Source organism: Chlamydotis macqueenii, chromosome 4 (genome assembly GCF_036417535.1).
Source record: "Chlamydotis macqueenii isolate bChlMac1 chromosome 4, bChlMac1.mat, whole genome shotgun sequence".
NCBI classification, from domain to species: domain Eukaryota; kingdom Metazoa; phylum Chordata; class Aves; order Otidiformes; family Otididae; genus Chlamydotis; species Chlamydotis macqueenii.
Window position 1 is genome coordinate 28,749,934 of NC_141559.1, and position 25,164 is coordinate 28,775,097.

The 25,164-nt window shown below is 42.0% G+C and overlaps 1 protein-coding gene across 2 annotated transcripts; it reads right to left on the reverse strand.

Moving 5' to 3' along the window:
• Positions 1 to 17: 17 nt before the first annotated feature.
• On the reverse strand, positions 18 to 22,990 carry DAPP1 (dual adaptor of phosphotyrosine and 3-phosphoinositides 1). 2 transcript variants are annotated; one of them, XM_086747008.1, is made up of 9 exons: positions 22,869 to 22,990; positions 14,543 to 14,665; positions 9,962 to 10,095; positions 5,733 to 5,863; positions 3,585 to 3,632; positions 3,283 to 3,345; positions 2,631 to 2,716; positions 1,981 to 2,068; positions 18 to 1,515 (listed from the first exon to the last, which is right to left on the reverse strand). In XM_086747008.1, exons 1-9 carry the CDS (start codon positions 22,928 to 22,930, stop codon positions 1,465 to 1,467), a joined length of 786 nt encoding a protein of 261 aa, XP_086603134.1. In that variant the 5' UTR covers positions 22,931 to 22,990; the 3' UTR covers positions 18 to 1,464. The 2 variants fall into 2 exon arrangements, 1 of the variants encoding a protein (XP_086603134.1); XR_015258452.1 differs by lacking the exon at positions 18 to 1,515 and adding an exon at positions 3,104 to 3,191.
• Positions 22,991 to 25,164: the final 2,174 nt, after the last annotated feature.

The following is a 25,164-nucleotide window of genomic DNA, read 5'->3' on the forward strand; positions in this document are numbered from 1 at the left end:
AATACAGAAGACCTTCGGTAGTTTTATAATGACATTTTACTCAGAAAACAGTCTGTATAAAAATATTTACAAATATTTTTAATTTATAAGTTGAAATAAAATGCTATTCCTATGTCCAAATCTGGATTTTCCTTCTTTTTTAGTATGTTTTTTTCCCCTCCTCTCCAGCCTCCTTACAGTAAAGGCATCTAATTGAGCACTGACTGGCTGGGGAACAATCTTAAGCCCTGTGCCACACCATCTGCATAGTGGGAGAGGTCAGCAGAAACTTAACCCTTAGGCAGGGAGATGGGGGCTCCTTGCTTTCCCCACCCCTCCAGGAGGAGCAGGATTACCCAGGGGGTCTTGCAGCTACAGCACTGAGGTACAGGGCTTCCACTTCTCAATTCTGTAGCGAGCCACTGTTACACATGTACAAGTCTTCCAAAGTACAGATGGAAATTTACATCAGGTTATGTAGATGATGTATTGTTTTAAATCCGTATTTTTAGTGCACATGGTGCTTTTCTGTTTCTGATCTTGTTTAATATAAAGCAAGCAATGCTTAATTTGAGAACACAGCTCTGGACAAAATCTCATTTTCCCTCTGTGCATGAGGGAAAAGTACAAAATCCAGCCCATTTTCAAGGGGGACTGGAAGGGGCCCAACTCATAATGCTGCTGACAACGCTGGTGGCTGCCACAGGCAAAGGTTTCTGCATCCTTCCTGTCACCCATCCTTAGGGCCCTGCAGCAGCTCTGTCATGTGTGCACTGGGAACCAGCTGCCTGTTTCTCATAATCCTAGCTTGTAAACAACTGTGCTGTCATGATGCTGCTCACCATTGCCTATAGATGCTGGGTGAAATGACTTTTCGCTCATAGCCATCACTGTGGTGTAAATCTGAACCATACAAAACCATATTTGACCAGAACTAGGTGTTACTCATCCATCACCTTGAAAACGGCCTAGGAATACTCTCTGGATTTTAATATAGACACTATTTACAAAAATGTAAGTACCTCTCATTTTTCTTTTGGTGTGGAGCCTAAACAGGTAATACAAAAATAAATATTTAATGTTTCCAGAAAGGACCGGTTTTACGTAACAGGCTCAAGGTTACAGAATATGCTGCTAATGGTTAGTTGTGATGGAGCTTGCAATAAATTATCAAGAGTGCTCTGAATAACCACAAAAGTTTTAAATAGTGACTAATGTGATTCCTTAACAGGTGTTTGAATTAAGCGTGCACTACAGACATACACCATGCATAGCAAACCAATACTCTGATTTTGCAACCGTCTCCGCGTGTGACTCAGCAGCCTGAGAGTGCTCAGCCATACGAATCCTTTGTGTGTAGAGCTGGAAGCAAGAGTCTGTGTGTGGTGTACACGCACGCCCGCTGTGAGTAATGGAGACATGCAAAACTGTCCTGTTGTAAGCGATGCCTTTCCCTTGGCAGAGAGGCAGTTCCTGAAGGTGCAGCTAGGAACTGAGGGTGGTGTTACGCTGCTCCAGTTGCTTTCGTATTTGTGACTAGAACAGAAAGACAATACATTACTGTTTGTCTGCATGCACGTGGGTGTGGGTGAGTATGACCAACCCAAACACGGATTTTTTTAAGGAAGTAACACTTTGAAGCCTTTACATTGTCTTCTCAAAGCTTCCTTCACGACCCGACACGTGTGGTCTGTGCTGATGTTCCATATTGCTTACCATCTACGCAATGACATCCTTAAAGATGGAAGTAATTCCTTCATCCTAATTAATATGTGTTAAAAGTGCATCCTGAAAATGCTAAAGCGGGTTTACAGGCATATATATTATGCAGAAACTATATATTCCAGTCTAGTTGGCCTGGAAGCCAGAACAAGTATTCCCCTCTTGCAGATGTGAGAGCGGTAGCACTTGGGTGCTACAATACTGGAGGGTTTACGACGGCAGTACCAAGGGTACTGCTGCCTGAGGTGTACCACCACGTAACACCGCACATCGTCTCACCAGTTTCCATCGCAGTATTTTAATCCACTCATCAGCTTCTATTCCAGTTTTCGCGCACAGGTAGTATGTCCTTAGTGGGAACACTAAACTGCAAGTAAACAATTAAAACAATTTTTTAAATTACTAGAACAACTGGTAGTTCTTCCCAAAACTGAACCCAGCTGGCCTGCACCAACAGTTGTTCAGACAGAGCAGGGCACGGAGGCCAGGTTTACAGCCAAGAATGGTTTACAGCCTGGGGAGGTGCTGCCTGAGGCGCATACGGACAGACGAGCGGCATCTGGGCACAGAAGCGGCTACTGTGTGACCTGTAGCGATGCCTGAACTGGGAACTGGGCTGTACCTAAGTTCCATAGGTCTAGGCGATGATTATACATGCTTACAGAATTAGGAAAAGAAATGCCCATGACACATGGGCCTACACCCTCCTCACGAAGGAAAAAAAAAAAAACAAACCCTTCTGCCAGCAGCAATTTGGCAAAGCTGGGCAGAACTGACAGAGGTTGGTTGACAGAAACAGACTCATGAGTTAGAGGAAGATCAGGGTTGCAACTGGCAAGGGAGCTTTCAGAAGCACCCAGTGGTTACATTTCAAACTTCTCTGGCTATTTTGACCTTTCCAGCAAGGTGGAGAAAGCACAGCAACTTACCAGAAACAATTGACTCTTTCCTGGGAGTAGTCAAATTGCACAGCTGAGCATTCAGTTAAGTCAAGCGCCCGAATCGGTTCTGTGGCCTTGAAAATAAAATGGTTTTAAAATAGGAACACAAGAAAACTTGAAGATAAGGCTAGCTCAGTTCATCTTCAACGCATCTAGACCTTCACAGGCACATTAGGTTTTTCCAGGCATAGGTACAATAGCTGTAACACCATAAACCCAAACTAGCAAACATAGCATCAGTGCTAACATGAGATGAAATGAGCTAAATATAAAAAATGAGGACAGTCAGTTCAGATCTAGACAAACAACAGAGGAGATCTCTACTGCAGGAAAGCTGTCTTGTGCTGGTAGCTTAAAATCCACCAAAAAAAAAGCAAGCGAAAATGCACTGTAAACAACAACTCCATCAAGTAGGTAAAACTGACAGAGCACAGTAAATGTTTTCCAGCTGTGAAACTTACTGTCTCTCGTTGCAGTCATCAGCAAAACTCTGACTTTATTTGAAAGGTTCGACCCCTCCGACAGTATGGGAAGCTTTAGCTTGGGAAGCTGAGATACAGATGCGAGAAGCCAGAGATATGAGCAGGCTGCAGCTGCCTCTGTAGAGGTTTAAAGAGTAGAACTGGTGTTTGCTACTTACTGTCTGGTCTTTGAAATACTTAAGTTCATTCCTATGCAGTGTAAACCACCTTGTCTTCCAATTCTGAAAGATCAAGAACGGATGGTAATTGTCTTGTGAGAATTTAGTATAATGCCTCTTAAGAAAGAAAAACCTTTAAAGCTGTTGACTTGGTCTGGTTTACAGTCATGCTTTGTTGTTGCTCAAAACACAGACTGTTCCTTTCTGCAGGGGAATGCAGGTGGAGCTATTTAACCTTTGCATTGTCTCTAGCTCCTGTGGGTGATTGCAGAATGGAAGCAAGGAGTAAGAGTTTTCCTTACCTTGACTATCTTGCCTTGTTTTATCAAATATCCTTCTTTCGTACCAAGCTGTGAAGTAACAAGGAAAGGGATCCGGGTTAGAGGCTGAGCTCTGCTTCTATTTCCCACATCCCCCTCTTTGCCTCTATTCCCGTTAGATGGAAGAGCAGCCTGTTCATGGGGAAACTTCCCATGGCCGCTTGCCTTGTCATCACTCCTGTGCTCCCCTTGCACAGCTGGATCCACCACTAGGGATCCACCGGCACGTCCAAACATGGACCTGTGCTAGCACTGAAGGCAATCTCTTAGACCATGCCTCCCTCAGCAAGCTTCTGGCCTCCATCTTCTCAGCCAAATGCAGCAAAACATTTGCAGTTACAGTTTATTTAGGGAAGTTAATGGGTTGTCTCAGTGCATGTTGTAACCAGAAGCACCTCAAGTTTACCAGACAGTGGAAATATCTACAGAAATCACTCTTGAAATGCAAGGGAAAGGGGGAAATGCTCTTTTACTTAGGCATCCTCTTCTCTCAAACAGCCGTATGTTCAAGAGGAAAAACCTCTTACCTGTGCTTATTGAGAAATTGTTTTTCAACTGTTTCTCTGCCACTAAGAGGGATGCTGTGACCTTATTACTTTTCAGATACCACTGAAATGCTGTGTAGAGACCTAATTGTGAGACTGCCAACCTCTGAAAACCAAATTCTTGCCAAGTTATTTACTATTTGCTCTTGAAAAAAATATTGCCTTTTTATTGGTTGTATGTGGAAGTCAAGATCCTTTGGAGGTTAAAGGGGAACTCAGCCATGTTGTGAGAGACAACAGAAGTAGTTCTTTTATCAACTTCATTAATCCATATTAATGTAACTCTTCTTCTTCTCCAAAAACATATGTCATTAAAAATTTTCCTCTCTATTCTGAGCAATACTGTCTTGGACAAACCACCTGTCTCGCTTAGATATGAGTTACTAGGGATTTAAAGTCTCTAATTACTGTCCAAGTAAGTCACAGATGTCAGAGCAGGTGGCCCACATGGATACGAAGACGTTCTCTTGTTTCTCACACCAGTAAGGCGTAGCTTTTAACATGACACAGCTTTTTGCTGTGCTCAAAATTACTAGGGCTGAAAGGGTGGAGGTTCTTCTCTGTCACATTGCTCTATTTTGGGTGTAAGTCTGTGCCAGAATACAGGAAGCCCTCTTCCTGCTTTAAGGTAAGGTGATTCTAAACTAATAAAGTCAAAATTGGAAAATGTCAAAAATTCCTTTTGAGTAATGTAGCTATTGGGATATAGGTACTCTTATTAACTTGGTTGTACCACGCTTCAGCTGGAGTTTTCTTTTCCAAAGGCATCCCTGTCTGTCTTGCACATCTTTGAATATTTTTTTTCAAAAGGTAACTTTTTCACTGACCTAGAAATTCAGATACTCTTTCCTTTCTTCCAGTAAGGAATGAGGCTGTATTTTGCTAACTGGGCAAAATAGTCTTACTAAACCAAGAAGACTACAAAAATAATAGTAAGTAATGAGTCTGTCCGTCAGGACTACTATACGTTTCCTGTCAACCAATCCTCATATTCAGTGAGTGAGACAAAACATGGTAAATCCTGTAGCTTTTACTTGCTTTTGCTATTTAGTGTATTCCTCTTCTCACCTGTGGGGGGAGAGAGAGAGAGACTTCCCACTGGCTGAAAGGATGTTTGGCAAAACAAGGGCTTGCTATGCAACCTGACATACATATTGTTGCATACAGCCTGACAAGTGCTGTCAGAAAGATGTGAGAAGTGTTATGCTTGTTTTTTGTGGTGTGTTTGTTTTTTAAATTCCTGATAATGTTACTGCTAAGATGGCATTCTAAAAGGAAGATAACAGGAGAATGAAAACCTTTTATATATTCTTTGATTGGATGGTCAGACTCACCTAGGTCAGCTGCAGACAGTGTTTTCCCAGTGACAGCACTGAAGGTCTCACTGACAACAACCGTGAAAGGCTTTATTTGTCATGGCACTGCACCTAGCAAGTCTGTGTTTGTTCTGCCTGGGTTGGCAAAGACTTTCTACATTTACGAACCCATAAAGGGATGAATTACTGGTATTATTCCATAGCTCAGTCCAACAATCATACTGAACTCAGACCAGGAGAAGCACCCCTTGCACCAGAACACAACTTACTGAGGGAGCATTTGGAACAAGATCACTTTCTGTCCTTCCTGTCTGCATCGCAGTGTGAACTCGGACGGACTCATAAATGGAAGGTTCTTCCACTTCCCGTGGGTAGGGATGCTTCAATACAATTAAGGTTCCTGGAGAGAAAAAGAGCAGAAGTATTGGCAAGACATTAGAAAATAATTGCCAGTAGCTGCCTGTTTGTAGAATGATTAACTTAAACTCTTATACCTTTTTAATTTTAGGAAAAGGTAATAACCTCCCCAAGATGTCTGTGACACTCCCTGTAAGGGGTTTTCCTTGGAAGAGGGCAGGACTCAGGCCACATCCATGTCTGAAAACAATCAGACACTATAAAAGACTCCCCCATACCAATAAAACTAGACAAATACTTCTAACACGCATCATATGAATAGTTTAGACTTTGTGAAGGGTATTTTCTACAAAAATCCACCCATGCAAACTACAGTGGGACACTTGCTGCTGGATTTGTTTGCCCCGTCTCACTTCCTTGGCTCCATTGTGTTGCTCAGAGTCCTCAATGCCTAATTCAATTCCCTTATTCCTGTACAATTTGTTCTTACATCTCTGAAAACAAGAGTGAAAACTCTCTTTGCTTCCTCTAAGCAGTAGGCAATTAAACCCCTTCTGCAATGCACAGTAAGTGGCAAAAAATCAAACCAGCAACAGAACAGCACCATTATCATGCCTGTTTATATGTGACTGTGAAAACTGTAAGTATATAGCACCTTTCTAAAACCTTTAAACTTATTAGTGCTTGCAGAAAATCACCTGACACATTAAATTCCCTTCCTGCACAGAAGGCTGGCTGGGTGGGTAGGCAGGATGCTAGAGTAGATATGAGGTCGTAACAGTCATCCTGATTTTGCCAACAACCCACTGCTTGCTGCATAAATCACTTAATCTGTCAGAGCTTTGGACACAGGCTTCTCAACAGTAAACCCACATTACCATCACCTCTAACTGTTTTACCATAGCTCTTTCCAGTTGGTAACATTTTTATTATAGCCACTCTTTGTTCTCCAAATAAGGTTATGTTCATTGCACTTTCTCTGCAAAAAGCTGTACTCTCAATAGTGAATCTATTACACTATTTATAATAGCAAAGAACCTCCTTAAAATAGTAGCTGCTACACCATGTAATCTCATTTTCTTAAAAATAACATCACAACATACCAAATGCTGCTCCATTTGCATTTTATGCTGATATTGTCAGCTCTTAAAGAGGAGGGATGCTAGAACTGGTAAGAACTTGGACTTGAAACCTACAGGTGACTGAGTAATTTAAAAGTGAAATAAAGTTTAAAGTGCATTTTGTAATAGGAAGGGCTACAAAAGAAGGTGGAAAAACTGTATTTGAAGTAACCAACTGAAATCTGTTCACAGGCACAGGGGGTGTATGCAAATGTGATTGATATATTCAGCTTGCAGAGGTGAAGAGTCAAAACCAGTTCAATTCTTTCTGGCCTTGCAGAAAAAAAATACCTTACAATTTAAAATTATAAAGTATCACCAGTCTACAGAAATTATTATTAAAAAAAAATTTATAAAGTATCACCAGTGTATCACCCATCACCAGTCTACAGAAACTACTCTTAAGCTGTTGTATAGAATCTGAGTACCATCATCTGTACCGGGTGGATAAAGAGCCCTGCTGCGGAACTGAGAGGACTTAACATTTTATAAAATATTTGTTTTCTAGTAAGTTCTCCATGTTTTTTCTCCACAAAAGATACTTGTACAGAATCATCTGGTAACTGTGCAGAAGAACTAGTAAAAGCTGCACTGCAGCAATATTCTTCTTGCATGTTAGTGCATAACATCTGTTTCTAAGGAAGAATGAAAATTAGTCCCATTGTTGGAAATGTTAGCTGCAAGTGACTTTGGCTTTTCTGTCTCGGTAATGACTTGAAGTTTGTATATGTTTTCATAATAATTTTAGGTAAAAACTCATAAACAAAGCAAACAGGTAAGAATAACATGTTGACCTTGTCACTTTGAATAAAGATAGAAATACAGAATACGATAGTATCTTGCTTTAACCTTGTTACTGAATAGATTCAGCTTGCCTGTTCAAGAAACCATCTCACAGAACACAGTAGCCCCAGTTTCCTTTTAATTATCCATACTTCAGAAGGAAGTGTACACATTACGCTGCAGAGAAATGGATGCGAGTCCATGTAGCAATCTGGAGTGAAATGAAGCTGTAGTAAGACAAGGTTTGTTGGGCTTGAAGCAGAAACCTGCAGCTGACCCAGTACGGAAGAACCACTGTGCTCCATGGACCAGTTTGCAGGGGTGTAGGCCTGTGTGTCCAAGTACAGATCAAAGACAGTCTGGTGAGCCTCTTCAGACACAAAACTAGCTCCAGTGATACAAAACTTAAACGGAAGATAGAATATGTAATGGTTTCCACTATCTTGTGGGTCTCTGTCTTACAAAATCCTGTCCATAAGCAAGGAGGAGATGAAAAATGCTATCATGCTATCTTGCTTTACTCTCTCATTCCCAGTCTCACAGTGCTTCTACAGAAAATTGTTTGTAAGTATAACAAGGAATAAGAAAAACTGGTCCAACTACTTTCTGCTAATGCCTGAGCCAAAGGTCGCTTGCTGCTTTTCACTGCAAGGAAGTGTGACCTAAGAAATCAGACTTTGTTGCTGGCCCTTCTGCCAACCTGCTGTGTGACCCTCTGTTGGGCCAGTCATTCTGCCATGCTGACAGTTGGCTTAAAGTGGGCTCTGATGAGCCCCTACCCACTTTTCGTTTTAAACTATTACCACTCAGTAGACCTTTGACATCTGTATCTGAACGAATGTTGCTCAACTGCTAACTGTTTCTTCCTCTCTACTGCCATCCATGGTAAGGTAAGGTGGAAGGTTTCTTGATGTGATGTTCAAACGGCTTTTCTTATTCTGTAGAACATCCAGCTTAAAGAGGTTTCACAGAGCCAGCAGAATCTGATTAGGGAGCTTTAAGGTGACAAGTGAGCCCATCATTCAGCAGTGTTGATCCTGTCCACAGAGATCATGTAACACCATGCCTTGATTACTAATGTCTGTTACACACGCAGTGAAGGAATGGGGAAACAGAAGTTTTATATGTCAACAGCATTAGACCTGTGAGTGCATTTCTGATTTCACAGGAAAAAGAGCTTACTGGCACAAAAGATACATGTAGGAACTCTGTGTTTGAAACACTCTCAAAAGGAACTTAAAAAGAGAATGCTTTGAAAGGTCTAAGTGCCATATTGAGTGTAACACTGCATTTCTTGGGGAAAAAAAAAATTGCAAAGCAACCCTTGAATTTAATGCTTGTTTTACAAGAGCAGTGGTACATATTTATTGTCTGACATACTACAGTTATTGCATGTGCCAGCTATTATTTAACTGGTCTCCTGCATATATAATTAGTACTACTCTATGAGTTACTTGTACATGCTTTCTACACAGGATACTGAAGTTTCTGGCACTAACTTGTACTGGCACATTTTCAACTCTTACATCTGAAGCTAAACTTAAAACTGGCATTATCATGATAATATGTATTTGTTTCTCCATGGATTCTGCTCTGGTGGTGTTCAACTCACTTGTAGGAATCAGGTTTAATCTTTTGACTCTTAATTCAGGTAGCATGTTGGCCACTAAAGAAGCCTGTGCTTTTCTCTTTCTTTCTCTTAAAAACAAGGCAAATCACTGTGATGGCAGATGGCATCAGCAGGCTGATCCACCATAGACAGAAAAGGAGAGGTAATATAGGGCACATTCCCTACAGGAAAGAGGAACTTATTACAGTAGACTTCTTCCTTGGATGAAGGGAGATTCCTTATTGGGAGATTTCAACTTTAAACTTCATAGATGAACATGTATTTCCTCACTGAACACTCTGCTTTGGTTTTGCCCTTTTTGAGAAGGGTCTGTTCCTCCTAGTACATGCATATTTTGAAATGCTTCCTTCTCTGAGAAATCAAAACGACCTCACGCTTCTGGTTATCAAAAAGCGCAGTAAGCTTACATGTAGTTTATCTTCAGAGTACTTGAAAGAGTTTTTGAAGAGGAACATCTTGGATACCTGAGGTTAAGACAAACATGAATTTCTGAAGAGGGACACATCAGCAGTAGATCTACCTGATAACACATCGGAAGATCCTTTTACTCAGATCTGTGTGAAGCATGACTACAAATGTGTTTGTACAAACCTATGGCTCTCCTTACCTGTTTCGCTTCCAATTAAAGGCTGATTTGCAAAATGCATGACTAATTCCTTCAAGCTAGAAAATTCATTAAATCCAAATTTGAATGAAGTTCCTGTATGTTCAACGTGGAAGTGTTTCACAGAATCTTTTCCCCTAAAATAAAAAAGGAAAATTTGTCAAGGCATAAATGTCAAAGGCATTTGGCACGTACAACCCTTAAATAGCAGCTTCCACTACAGGAAATCACAGGCTGAAAATCATTGTCATTACTGTCCTTCACTAATATTCAACACATCACATACATTCACATGTATTAAGAAAAATCTTGTTGCTGCTTTACAGATAGGAGACGATGAAAGCTAGAAAGGCCCAGTTAAATTACCTCTTGCAGCAACCAGTAAACAGACCTATAAACGAGGTTTACAGCCTTCTAAGTAGGATGATATCCCTTCACTTATTAGGCTTTAGTCTTGACAGTGTACCTGTATTTCTCAGTACATATCTGTCTTTACAGGTAACATCCCAATCTCATCGAAAATGTCTTCTGTTTCTCTTTCAAAAATAGACTGCCTTCTTTTGCACCAAAATGGGGATTTAATAACCTAACTTTAGATAACTAAGGCTTTTGAATTTGTCTGCTTTGTGTCTGTACTCAGGCAAATGGTTCCTCTACGGTGGGCACTGTCAAACATGAACCAGGGTCCTTTGTCTACTGGGGGAAGTAACAGCACTTGTTTATGAAAGCTGATGGTATTTAGAGAAGTGTGCAAGGCCTCACTTCCTGGATGACAATTATTTTGACTTCAGAAGTCAGTGAAGCACTTACTGCAAGTATCTCTCCTGTGAAAAAGTTACTCTTGTTAATGTTACTGGCATTCAAAACAGTCCAGAGAAAACTTTGTCTCAGGAAAAATGTATGTAGCAAATATTCTGAAAATACCGTGAAGAAAGGGATTTATAGCCTCTTTTCCAACGTTTACTGCCACTTCACAGGAGATTCTGATTTTAAACAGGTATTTAAACAAGTATTTATCTTTGAAGAGTACTTGTGCATTGTAGGACATGCCTCTATTGACCTTGCGCATGTTTGGTGCTACCATCAGCTGAGATACAAAGTGTGCAAGCCAAGTGCAGATGCCCCACAACAGCAAATAGCTGCTGTGAGTTTGCTCTAATGATAAGTTTTTCATCTTTTCATTTAATTGTACAAGAAATACAATGTTGCAACAAGAGCAACTTCCACTGTATTTCTTAGTTCCTTTTTAAAGTTGGCTAATTTTGCTGGGGGAGGGGATTTCAGGCAATATGTGATCTCTCTTTACAGCTGTCAAGAAAGACCTCAACGGATGTCTAAGCATTGTTGCGTTTTAAAACAAACTATAATAATGACTGAAGTTCCTTGTGAGGCAGAGGGAGAAAGTAAAGTAAAAGCTATAGAAGACATTTTAGGAGAGAAAGTAAATGGCAGCTAGAATTGCTAAAATTATCCTTTCTACAAAAATTTATCAGAACAAAATTGAATTACTTATTCTAAAACTAAGCTTTAATAATAGTAAAAAAATGGAAAGAAAAACTTATACAGTAGAAAATTATTAAAACATTTTAAAATCAAAATCAGTATTTCAAGGGAGCTGTACCACTAACGTAACAGAATAAAAGATCAAACTCCAGACTGGGATATTCAGTTCATAGGGTAATGCAGTAAGTAGCTCTTGTTCCTACATAGAGAGCTGAACAAGAGATTGGAATTGGCCTGAAGTAGACTGTTCTAGGTTTTCTAAAGCTAGAAGTTGTTAAAGTAGCATTTTATTTAAACTAACTAACACTTCAGCTTTTGTTTCCTACTAAAAGAACAGATATTTAAATTTCATTTTATTCAAGTAAGTTGTTTCCCAAGTGCCCTTTAAAACTAGCTTCAAGATACATATTATTAAAAATTTGTCTGAGGTAGATTACCTCAAATAATGTTTAGTTACATTTCAAAGTAAAAAGAAAATAACCAGCAAGACAATGTTTCATTTAAAATTACTTTTTTTTTTAAGGAAATCTATTACTTATAAGTGCTACTACTCTTTTTTCCCAAGACTTACACTCAAGTCAGTCATTGCTACTCCGACTGCTCATTTTGTAACATCACCTTCAGATCTGTTGGGCACCCTCCAAGCTCCTTGGCTGTCTATAGTGGTAATACTTTCAGCAGTGTATGTATAGGTACGCTTGCTTCTGGGTCTTCTGTCAGGGATGAGTGAAGGAATTCGTATTTGCCTTTTATACCTCTGGGGAACAGGGTATGTGCAAATTCCACTTGCCTCAGTTTCCAAGTGACTACACTTCCAAATTATCATAGAATAGCTAGGGTTGGAAAAGACTTTTAAAGGTCATCTAGTCCAACCCCCCTGCAAGGAGCAGGGACATCTTCAACTAGATATTATGAATTATATAACTAGATATTATAAATTACAACAGCTCCAGGTACTGAATACACAGAAATTCACAATTTCAAGGGCATATGCTGTGTTCCTATCTATTAGAGTTGCGAATAATTACTATTAGCATACTGATCAAAGTGACTTCCGCTTTAAAAGTTATTGTGATTCAGCTGAGCTGTGGTCACTAATTGTTCAGAGGCCCAATCTGAGGCAGAAATGAGCTCGAATGCAACATCTTAAAATTTCACCGTAAAGGCTTAATATATTATACAGTTGCCAAAGGCCAAGAATGTATTTAGTATTGGTTACCTCCCCTCAGCTGACACGCAGGGATTACTTTGTGTGTCTAATGCATATGTCTTTCATGTTGTGTCTCTAAACTACTGTGGCTTCTCTGCTTCTTGGGAGATTCTTTAAATGTGATTCAGTAGTGAAGCACCCAGGCCAGACTACCTGTGCTCTGCATTGACTGTGTCCTGAACTGATGTAAACTGCTGTAATTCTGATGACTTTAAGAGCCTGACATCTGTCACTTGTGAAATATTGTTCAAATCAGTTATGCATTACTGACTAAGACTGAGTCTTAGCTCAGAATGGAGGACTAAAACCATCCAGTCAAACACTGGATTGTCCCTCAGAGATGAGGGTTCCTATACAGTGATCCAGAAACTGGTGAAGTTAGCACCTATTAACTGGTATATTTATGTTCTGGTTTTATTTAGTGAGGGGGGGCTATGGTGGCAGCTTCTGTAAGAAGCTTCTAGAAGTAGTTTCCCCTTTGTCCGGTGGACTCAGCCAGGCCTAGGGCAGACCCACTGCTGGCCAAGGCCGAGCCAATTGGTGACAGAATGTTCCTTTATAACACCTCCGCAATAACATATTTAAGAAGGGGACAAACAGGGGAAAAAAAAAAGAAAAAAAAAAAAAAAGGAGAGGATGTGAAGACGCTGAGAGGGGGCAGAGAGGGGGAGATGCAAGCCTGCCAGGCAGCCCAGTCTGGCTACAAGAAGTGGAGAGGAGATGAGATGTGAAGAGAAACTGAGAGGCGTCTGCCTGCCTGTTGTGAAGAATTTTTCTTGTGAGAGGAACGGCTGCAGGCGCCAAGGTCAACGAAGAAGGAGAGGGAGGAGTAATGCGGCTCCTGGCCAGAATTCCCCTGCACCCCCTAGTGCAGCCCATGGTGAAGCAGGTTGTTCCCCTGCAGCCCATGGAGGTCCACAGAGGAGCAGAGATCCACCTGCAGCCCATGGAGGACCCCACACCAGGGGAGATGGAGGCCTGAAGGAGGCTGTGGCCCATGGATGGCCCGCTGGGGCAGCTGTTCTGGAGAGATGGCACCCCGTGGAAGAGATGACCCACGCCGGAGCAGTTTCACAAAGGACTGCAGCCCATGGGTGGGACCCCACGACGGAGCAGGGAAGGAATGTGAGGAGTTCTTCCCCCGACGAGGAAGCAGCAGCATAAAGCAACAAGTGATGAACTGACCACAACCCCCATTCCCTCTTCCCCCCTGTGCCGCTTGGAGGGGGAAGGTGGTAGAGATAACGTTAAGTCCGGGAAGAGGGAGGGGTGGGGGGAGGTTATCTTGTTCTGTGTCTCATTATCCTGCTGTTTTTTTAGTAATACATGAATAGTTATCCCCAAGTCGAGTCTGTTTTGCCCGTAATGGTAACTTTAAGGATTTCTCCCTGTCCTTATCTCAGACCTCGAGCCTTTTTTTTTTTTCTTATATTCTCTCGGAGGGTTGGGGGAGTAAGAAAGACTGCGTAGTCTGGCCCTGATCGGGGCTAAACTATGACAATTTATTACTACCCTCAACATAAAACTTTTCTACTCCTGTGAGCTGTTTCTTGAACTCTTGTAACTGTCATACAGATTTTTATCCTGCAGACTGAAAATCAACAGCCAATCCATGGAACCTGTTTTTCACCAAGAAGATTAATTCATAGTTTGGAGAAATGAGAGCAATTTTCAAATCCAATCCTTTTTTTTTTCTTCTAACAAAATGTCATTCAGCAGGATTACACCATTAGGAATATATATTAAAGTAGTTTGAGCTCTAGGAAAAAATCTCAATGCATGAGACATGCAAATAAACATGGGAGTAAGTGATGATTTTAAAACTGCTAGCTGTGTGGCATTAAAGAAATTAACTTCTGTCCATACTCTACCTTACAGAGAGGGAGTACAAATCTTCCCTTTCATTACTCTTCCTCAAGAGATAGCTTCCATCCTGCCCGTTGGAAAGCAGCAGCGCTTCTGCTGCATGTCGGGTAAGATTATCATGATACCACCTGGAAAGACACAAGGGGTTAAAGCATTATTTTCTCAGCACTTAACTGAGAGCTTCTGCTGCGTTATGGAGCTGAGTCAGAGAGAGACTGCAACACTAATTTTGAGTTACCATCCTTCTCAATGGTACACACAGGTTACACAGAACTGTGCCCCTTTCAGCAGCCTCCTTTCAACATGCTCAGAAAACTATTTATTTCTTGTTAACTACAAAGCTGTGTACAAACAGCTGACCGTTTGCTGAATCCAGAAAACCCTGCAAATTCTACTAACATAAGCAACAAATTACCCAGGTCTATGCTGATAAGATGAAAGCCATTTTGGGGGGTATGCAGGATCCTTTATCTATTTTCAGAATCTGTACTTTCTGACATGTCTACATGCTTTGGTACACTTCCTCTTTTGGGGCAAACAGGCAACACAAACTCCTCCCGAACTCTGTATTTCCCGCAACTCAGTTCATCTGTGCTGCCAAGATCTGCAATTAAACACATTTGCCTAAGCTTAAATTTTTGATTTGAAGCATAGCCTTTTTGGTCCTTTCCTCTGCTCCTTCTTCCAAAGTTAACTGACCAAATTTGAAGTGAAAATTTAGGAAATCTCACCATTGTTGCCACTTGGCCATACATGGTCTGAGCAATGCAGGAAAACTTCTAAAAGCCTGCCTCATTTAACTCCAGCTAAAACTAACTTCATTGAATTTTTTATATGAAAAATTCCACAAGGAATCCACAGAAAAAAAATCCTAGAAAGAAAATCATCCAATGTTGTGCACGGCTTTGTTTCCATCCAGAATTATTCATTAAAAAAACCACCTGATTTCTTTCAGTAGAAAAGGATCTCATTAGGAACGATCCTGAGACTGAACACAAAAACGAGCCGCGGCTATGAAAGGCTGGAGTGCCAATCCTGTAAGACACGCTGTGTGCAGAAATTAATGATAGTTATATACACACATAAGAACCTCTGGTGCGGAAGGAGGAGGGGATACTGTACCCAGGGCACAGCTCTGCAGGGAGCAAGCTTCTCCCCTTGTCTGTATGTGGAGTGGTACCGAGCCTCCTTCCCTTTCCTTCAAACTGTGTGTGCCTGTAGTATTTGGGTCGAAGTGTACTACTGTTTCAGCCAGAGAAATACAGTTCAACTGAAAGCAGAAGTGTGATCACAGCACTTTCCAGAATTTGTATCATGGCAGTCTTCAACTCAAATGAGGTGTAATTGTATACTCTTTCTCCTAATCTGTTCATCACAAGTTGCTGCTAATCTTGGCATCTCCCACAAAGTTTTAACTCTGAATTTAGATGGCTGCCTATCTGAAAGGCCAGCTGGCTGATAAATTGCTTTATGCAAGATTGTAGACTGTTAACCCTGTGAAAGACAAGATCCATGTGAAACTCAATACAGGCAGAGTATTGCTGTTTTGGCTCTAGAACGTGCTCCGTGGACCGTCTACACAGTAGAATAAAATAATGACCATTTAAAGATCAAAGTGTCATCCTCTGAAACACCTGTTAGCCAAAATCTGCTTTGGGATTAACTGCCCAAGTAAGTAACAGTCAAAGGTCAGATCTGTCCTGATGCGATGAGGATCATATCAGCATGCACGCTTGGCCAGATCTACAGCTGAGAAGACAACACCATGTTTTGGGTGGAACTTTGTAACACTATTTCTCTCACTTCTGTACAAAAGAAACATACATTGAGAAAGTCTGTATGTGGTCATTTTCACAAAGAGGGTATATTCAGTTTGAGGTTGCTCATAAGTGTGCTGTTACCTTATTTCCAAAAAGCCTTTCAGTAAGATTTTAAAATATAAGTCACTTAAGTCTAAAAAATGTTGTTTTTAAATCTACTGGGTCTTTACACATAAAAGGCCAGTGACTACTGAATTTTACCACTATATTAAAAGGAAAAAAAAAAAAAATCAACCCAAGCAAATTAACAACAAAACCTCACCCACTTAATTGGGAAAATAATGTTGTTTTAAAGTGTGGTTTTAAATCTTTCCTGACAAGGCTGCACCACTCTTCTTGCCTAAATATGCTGTCTCAAACAAATCCCCTCAAATGTTACCATGTTCCTCTTGCTCAGTTTAAAAGGTAGAAGTGGATGTGAGACAGATCTTAGTGCCAAAGTGACTGTTATATATAGCTATTTTTTTTTCTCCCGCTGATTGTCACAGATGGTTCGATAAGTAAAACTGTCAGGTTATTTGGATATTCCATTGTGAAAATGCTCACTCAAAATTTGTTCCAATTGCATGAACGTAGGTAAAATTTAGCATTTGCATACAGACCACCAGGAAGGTAAATAAATAGACACCTATGCAAACAGTCTGCTCTCCCAATCAAGCCTGCCTGATGACACAAATACAAGTAAAGAGAACTAAAAAGAAACTCAAACAGCCTTGTGGTTAGCCACTACTAGATACATTTCAGTTGAATTTAAGTATTTGTCAGAGGGGGAATCCTTCTATTTATCTCATTTAGAAAAAAATCTTTCAGGCAGTTCTTTGAAATTCACAGGCAAATCAAGGTGGAAGACATGGCTCGTGTGGTGGCTGCCACAGCACCAGCGATGTCTGTGCTGGCCAGCTGTACCACTGCAGCTGTGCTGTGCTATGCTAATCATCACAACTCCAGAACAGGATGCATTCGCGTTAAAATCTCCTATTTCATTAAGACCTCTGTGTAGTTAATGCAATGACTAGACCTCCCTACACAGTGATGATGATCACAAGTACGTTACAGCAGTATTTGGTGTGGAAAAGTCCCTCTTCAGGTAAGAACATCATCCTCAAAATGTTCATTTGTTTTTTTCTTTAACAACCCAAGATGTTTCAAAGATAAACATTAATGAAACTTCATTTCTATGTCCCATGCAGATCAGACAGCCCTTAGGTAAGGCATCTGTCATTTCTGACAATGCAGTTAAGAAATCATATGGATATTTCACAAAACACTTCTGCCTGTGTAAACAGGGGCTGGTGAACAAACCTGTAGCTGGCATCAGGTGGGATTAACCTTTTAACAATACTGCAATACACAAGGAACAAAACCATCCATCTATGGTTTACCTAAGGATGAATGTTGAGTGGCTTTGATAATTTTCAGTCATTTCTATGTGCAAAGTGCGTAACACCCAGTACAAACACTCACTTTTATTCCTCATAAAAATGAAAGAGAGCTAGGGCCAGAAAAGAGCACACCTAGAAGTTCTGGCTGCCGTTTGTTTTTAGTATCTGGAGTGATAACTCTGAGGTACGCCTAGCTATCACAAAAATGAGGTATGCAGAGGTCAGGCTTATTTTTTATGTCCTTATCAGATTATGTTCTCAGATAGTTATAGCCTGGATAGAGCTAGAAATTGTGTATGTTTGGCTTGCTTTTGTAAAGTCAGGCAATTCGCAGTTCCTTCTCTGAAGCAGGAAGGAGATCCTCAGTATTCGGCTGGATGACCTCACTGCTCTATTCCCAGAAGCTCCCTCCCCTACCAGGGAAGGTGCAATACTGCTTGTGCTCCTTGGGGAGTGACCATCCCCACGGAAAGCACCTTGGCTGCCTGAGCTGCAGGAGCCCAGAAGAAACACGGCAAACCTAATTAATCTGTCTTCTATCTCTGAAAGAAACAGAGATTCACATTAGGGAGAATGGTCCAGATATGCTCTCCGTAGGACTTCAGTATTATTCAGAGAAGTTATTTACCCTGGGTGTTTGGGGGTTTTTTTGTGGCGGTAGATGTTGGCAAGTTTTGCACCTTTCTCATGTTTAAAAAAAACCTTCTATCACAATGAGTTGAACTTTCCTACACCTTGAAAATATGTACTAGCCTCAAAGACGTATTCCCATTCTTAGTTTAAAGAAGCAGTACACTGTACTGCTTGATGGTGCAAGCAGGAAAGCACAGACTTATGTCCCTTGGCTAGACGCAATGCTTTTCACGTGCCTGTACTCCAAAAATGACGCTACAAGATAGCCTCACTAGTTCTCTGTTCTCTGCATGATGGATTTGAGATCAGATCTGTCAAAGTTTGGTTTCTAGTTTGTTTTTTTTTTTTAAATATTTTTAACGTTTTTTCCTAATACCAAACCCTAGAAGCATTACCTATCATCTGAAAGTCATGAAGGACTCTGTACCTCACATCACTAAAAGTGAAGTTTTGGAAATGTTTTTAACGGCACACCAATTGACAGAGCTCTAGAAAACCTACAAAAGTGTGAGAATGCTAAGACAGAAGTTGTAAGTGGCATACAACTAAAACTGATATTTATTAGACATCCTTTAAATGTGTCACACTGAAACACTTAATCATACTCCTATGTAAAATACTTTGTTGGAATACAAGGGTGTCATTTCATAGGAAAAATAATTTAAAAACAGAAATATGAGGAAGTAATATCAGTGTACCCAGCCTTAACGTTCATGTCTTCTAACCGTAGGCTTTCACTAGCTCAGCTTCTGCTTCTCACTTCCATTTTCTTACCCCCTTCTCTCAACTGCCTTTGTTCTGATTTTAACCCATGTCTTTTGCTCTCTTTCTAGCTGTTCTAATTTTGCTCTTGTTTACATTAGAAATATAGACAAAGGTAAAACATTCTTACGACCTGTTCCAGTCACGCGAGTTCCTCAATTCTCCAATTTTATCATCGTCTGATCTAGGCCTGTGGTCTAATTTATCTTCTCTTAGAGAAACCAAGCATGAAGTGTATCTTTCAGTCTTACCAAATACCATCTGTCATGGTATTGTCAAACTTGAAGCTGGAGGAACATAAAAGCTGTGCTGCAAGGGATAACAAGAAACGCTCGGACTGTAAAAGGAAAAAGGTTACAAAAACTTGTTTCCTCCTGCCCTGTTCCTTTCACCTCCAAAAGACGAACAGTGTTGCCCAAGCTATGCTATGCTGGGATGGACGCTGTGCTACCAGACCAACCTGTAATTACTTGGTTGACAAGATATTCCACATTCTCATCTCTTGCACAAATAACATGACCTGCAATGTGGAATTCCCCAAACTCACATCAGACGTGATCAGCTACAGGAGCTTCTCACTGCAGTGCGCAGGCTGGCCTTTTGGCACTGACAGCAATAAATGCAACTGGAAAAAGGGCTGACTCCAGGAATAGCCAAAGAGACCTTCAAAGAAGAGTCATGATGTCAGTTTCCTTTTCCTTTAAGCCAAGATGCTCACATCTCTTGTGACAAGTTTCAGTGCTTCCTTTTAAACATTTCAGTAGATTTAGGGAAGAAGTTAATGAATGAGGTAACACGTTTTTTAACATGTTCTGATTTTGATCTTCCTTTTCATCAGGCATCAGTTCCACCTATAAACACCTTGACAGTGAAGCTGAAAGTAATCTGAATTTTCACTTTGAACTCTTGATTGTTTGACCACTCAAACTCTCCAAATACATATAAGCCACCATCTTCCCTCAGACCGAAAGAAACAGTTTAAATAATTTTTTAAAAAGGCAAACACATCACTATTCTTTCTTTTTTCGTAATGCAAAAGGTCAGAAAGTCCATCTTTACAAATATTGAGGCTCTGGAAAAAAAATCTCATCTGATAAACAGCTCTAGATATATCTAGATCTTTCAGTGACTGTGGTTGTCCCTGATGATAACTGGGATTGTCAAATCTTATTTCTTGATTATTTTTTTTTTTGGTGACAGATGGGATACCTCTAGAACAGGACTAAAACAAAGATGAGTTTTGTACATACTGATTTTTTTTTCCTCCCCCTCTCCTGCCTTGCTCTCACCAGCTCCAATATCCTCCGTGTAATTACAAGAGCATTAATGTAGAACAGTCCAGCAAATACCAAGTCCCCCAAACCAAGCAGAGGGTCAGATAGGTTTTATGCTGTACCCCCATCTACATTGCTGTCAACTTTCCATTTTGATGACCAGCTGACCTGGTAAACGATGAGGATACTCCAGTACCCAACCTCCTTTCTCTTAAAAGTAAAGAAGTCATCTCTCCCATTTCATATTTCTTCTAACCTTCTCCAATTTCTTTCATTTTTGCACAGTAAAGCAAAAGCTCTAAAATAACCTGCTTCAAACTCCCCCCTAAAGGTACATGAACGTCAAAGTTGCTCCTCATTTGAATGACCCCTGTGTCTGTTGGTCTTTTCTATGGCAGTGACATATATTCCTCTCCAGAACTGAGTCTCAGTTGTGCTAGATACTATGTCAGGTGTAAGGGGAACTCAGCACTGTGACAGCACCAGAGGCTATGTTTAGGATAAAAAAACCCTTGTGGTGGCTAAGACTTTGATGTTATGGCCTGGAAAGCGACACATCTACTTCTCACAGCTAAAAAGGTATTTACATTAAGAGATCAGACTGTGCTACCAGAATGTTTGGTGAGGACCTATTTTTCTTCTTTAGAAAAAAAAACGGGGGGGGGGGGGGGGGGGGCAGTGAGGGGAAGTGGCTTTAGTACTAGCCAAAAAAAAGGCTTTGTTTAATTACTTGATTGCTTGGCATCGCTTATTCACCTTTCACCTTCAGTGCATTTAATTCAACTCACTGCCCTGAAAGAGATGCTTAGTATTTTGGGTTAGGGGAAAAAGGTCAGGTTTTCCACTGAAGTGAAAATAAAATAAAGAAGCAACAGCTTTAAAAACACAGATTTGTAGCCTTCTCATTTGCAGTCTTTTCTTCTCACTGGTACCACTCAAATACCACATCAGGCTGCAGTCCTACAAGATCACCTATGAGGACAAACTCCTTGCCAACAAGCAAGGCTGTTTGTAAGCACAGGTCACTGGCATAAATCAATTCAGGCCATATAGTCTAAGTGAATAGAAGTCTGGTAATTGAGAATCATGCTTCCCACAGCAGCTGCAACTCCTTTTTTTTTTTTTTTTTCTGTAGATACATTTTTAGGATGAGCATAGTCTTAAAGATGTAAAGGAAAAGTATGTAATGGCCACTCTGGGTACCACTGCAAGGTGACTTGACTTCATTTCATATTTGTTATATGCTTCAGCAACAGGCATTACACTAACAAGTTCTTCTAAATATGGCAAAATACCAGCAGTGTGGAAATAGTAATTCTAAGTCTCTTTGTTGCACTCCAATCTCTCCACTAAGTGGATTAATCCCAAAAATAAATGATGAGTTGGTCCTTATCCATAAGTACTAAGGAAGCAAAAAACCTTTACTTTTTTCATCTGTTTTTTTTTGAATGCAGAGGTGACACTAAAGCCTTTTTGCTTTGTCCGTATCTTCACTGGCTTTTCTTCTGCTTTGTCTTCCCTTCGCTTTGCTGCCACCAATCCTCCCCTCCCTGGCCATCCTGTGCCCACCTGTGCTGCTCCAACTTTTCTTCTCACCCACGCCAATGCTGCTGGGGAAAAAAGTAACCCAAGCTTTCCTCCAACTAACTGGCAGACAAAATGGGCAAGTCACATCGGACAGGGAGGGAGATCTATTGAAACCTTCAGCCTTTGCTTTTGAGTGGGGGTGACATCCTCGTAACGGCTGTGAACCGTCCACCGCTCTCACTCCCAAAGCCTGAGGTGCCTGGGGAAGCTGCCTGCTGCCTCTCAGGGCCCAGCGAGGAGCCGCCGCCATGGCGGCCCTCTCGGCCAGGGCCTAGGCCAAGCTATGAGGAGATGGCCGAAGGGATGGCGCAGCTCAGCAGCAGGGGGGACAGGCAGCTCTGAGGACAAGCTCTGGGTTTGGTGCTCCCTTGAGACGCAGGTAACGGACGCAGAACAACTCGGGCTCTTCCCAACAGAGGGGGTTCTCCGAGTGAAGCTGTAGCCCCCTGCCTCTAACTCTGTGCTACATGTGAAACGCCTGCCTGCGCGCTAGTTTTTCTAACTATTATTTATCTCTCCCACTCACCTGTGGCACGCCAGCATGCTCTGTACGTGGGAGCCTGCCGGCCTCTCAAACCCACCACAGGGACGAGGTGCTGGGCTTCTCCGAGGGGCTGCACACCATGCACAGCACCCTTCGGCGGGCTCGTTCAAACGAACCCCACTTTATCTTATTCCTCACTTCGTTACCAAATTCAGCAGCAAGAACCAGCAGCTCTCACCCTGTCAGCTCCCGCTGGGCCGTCCAGCACCACCCGACGGCCCCCATTTCGCGCGGGGACCCCCGCGCCCCTCAGCCGCCCCCGGGGTTGGGGGGGCCGCCATTTCGCGCGAAGACCCCCTCCCCGCGGCGCCTCCCCGACCGCCGCTTACTCGAGTGCTTCCAGCTCCTCGTCCCGCGACGCGGCGGGACGCGGCTCCCGGCGCTGGGTCATCGCCCCGCCGCGGCCCTCCGCCTCCGCCCCGCCGGCGGACGACGGCTGCCCGCGGCCGGCTCTGCGGGCCGCTGAGGAAGTGCACGGACGGGGCGGCGGCGGCGGGGCGGCACCTCCTCGGGGGGGCAGGTGCCGTCCCGCCTCGCCGCCGCGGAGTGCCCCGTCCCGGGCAGGCCCGCCCTGGCCCCGACGGCGAGGACGCGACCCCTCCCCGGGGCTTTTCGGGCCCGCTGCGGCCCCGTCAGCTGGGCCTGGCCCCTCAGCGGGGGCGGACGGAGCCCGCCGAGTAACCGGCGGTGCCTGGTGTGCGCCATGCCTCTCCCGTACTGGAAATGTTTTATTCCCAGAATAATTCATCTTTCTAATTAATTTAATCTGTACATCTCAGAAGCTCTCGGAAGCAGGACGCTGCCTGCCCCAGGGCCTGCCTCGCCGTAGCACCTGGCAGGCACCCTGACGAACCGATTTCCATGGTGACCGTCATCCCTCTCCACGCAGGCTTTGAAGAGATCCTACTGTCTCCCAGAAACCGTAATAGGAACATAATGTAACAGATTGCCAAAAAGATACTACCAAACAGGGTGTGAAGTTGTACCAGCTGAGGACTGAGCTCTGTGAATGAGGAATTTCTGAGCATTATCCAGTGCCTGTCCTTCCAAATGCTTACATGATCCGCTGCATACCAGAGGTTTTTTTGTATTCCCCAGTACTTCAGGGGCTGCAATCATTATAGGTCTGGCAAATTCTTTACTAAACTTCTTTGACAAAAAGACAGGACTCCAGTGTAAAAGAAAAAAAAAAAAAGGCAGAATGTTATTTTCCAGTTGCACACACTGACGTTTTCACTGGATATCTAGTAAATAAGTTGTTTCCAGACAAAATGATATTTTAAAAGGCCAGAACAGCTATTATTTTCTCATAAGCAGTCATATGAACAGCATCCTCAGTGTGGAGCTAAGAGTAATTTGGAACAGCCTCGTTAAAAGCCTGCTGCTCCTGATGGTCTTGGGGAATTAGTTTTGGAACAGCTTTTCTAGCCTCCCAAATGGGAAAAGCTTCACAGAGTTTCCATATGTCAGATCAGACAGTCCTGCTGTTTGAGCTTCTAATTGTGCTTTCCCTGGCTACAAGGTGCTCTGCTCCTGTACTTGACTGTTCATCTTGGCAGCCAAATGTTCAGATACAGATTTCACAAATAAGCTGAGTTTTTTCCTTATTAGGAATTTTTTTTTATTTTACTTTTTATTAGGAAATTTTTTTATTTTCTTCTTTCTGAGTTTGTCCCTTCCTCTACGCTTATTGAAAGCTTCTGATCTGTCTTTACTAGCCTGATCCTGAAATCCACAACCTTTGGTTAAATAGGTGCTTTTGACGTTTCTACTGTTTGCTTGTATTTGCTGGATAGATTCATTTATTATGGTTCTCCTGTTCTGAAAGCTGCTTTGTTTGTTTTCAGCAGTGCTGAACACATTGTTTGTCTGTGTTATTGAAAGACACATAGACACATAGAATTTCTGGGTTAGAGAGGAAAAAGCAGAGAAAGAAAAAATAAGTAAGTGCCAAACAATGAAGAGCCACAACAAAATTTTAGTGAATTCTAATTACATCACAAATTGTCTTAAAAATTCAGCATTGCAGGCTCAAAGGTGGTTTCCAGCCCTTCTGTACCCCATCATGTTTTGTGCACCAGTGCGTTGCGGTGGGAGAGGGTTCCCATCTGGTTACAGATGCTTCCTTTTACTTTGCACCTGAAAGTGCAATGTTTCCTCTTCATTTGCAGGAAAAAAAATAAAACCAGAAATTGTACTCCCGTGCAGCACAAATGAGCCTTCTCTTTAATGAAGTCTGCCTGATTTTGGTTTTTTAACATACATTATCCACAGGACAGAAAGGCTATGGCTTGCTGACTTGCATTTCCCAAAGCCAATGTACTTTAGTGTCAGGGTTTTGGACCCTTTCCCAAGCGTGAGCATCCCCATCACAGGACTTGTTTTCATGTCTAATTTGAGCACTGCACAGAGCAGACCTGTAGATAGCAGCAGTGCTGTTGTGCTTGCTGCTTAGCCCGAAGTGCTGCTGAGCACAAAGCACCCCAAAAGAAACAGCAGAATAAGGTGCCTTTTTGAAAATCAGTGGATAATTTGGTTTTCTTCTCATGTTCTCACATCTGTCAGTCATCATAAACCAAAGTGTGATTTAATGAAAAAAAAAGTCTTGCTTGAATAACTACCTCA

Excerpts from the sequence above, each read along its gene's own strand:
- DAPP1 (XM_086747008.1), bottom strand. The coding sequence starts at position 22,930 with ATGACCCAGCGCCGGGAGCCGCGTCCCGCCGCGTCGCGGGACGAGGAG. Across the intron at positions 3,346-3,584 it reads AACAAGGCAAGATAGTCAAG|AATTGGAAGACAAGGTGGTT; the intron begins GTAAGGAAAACT and ends TTGATCTTTCAG. Across the intron at positions 2,717-3,282 it reads AGTATTTCAAAGACCAGACA|GCCACAGAACCGATTCGGGC; the intron begins GTAAGTAGCAAA and ends TTTATTTTCAAG.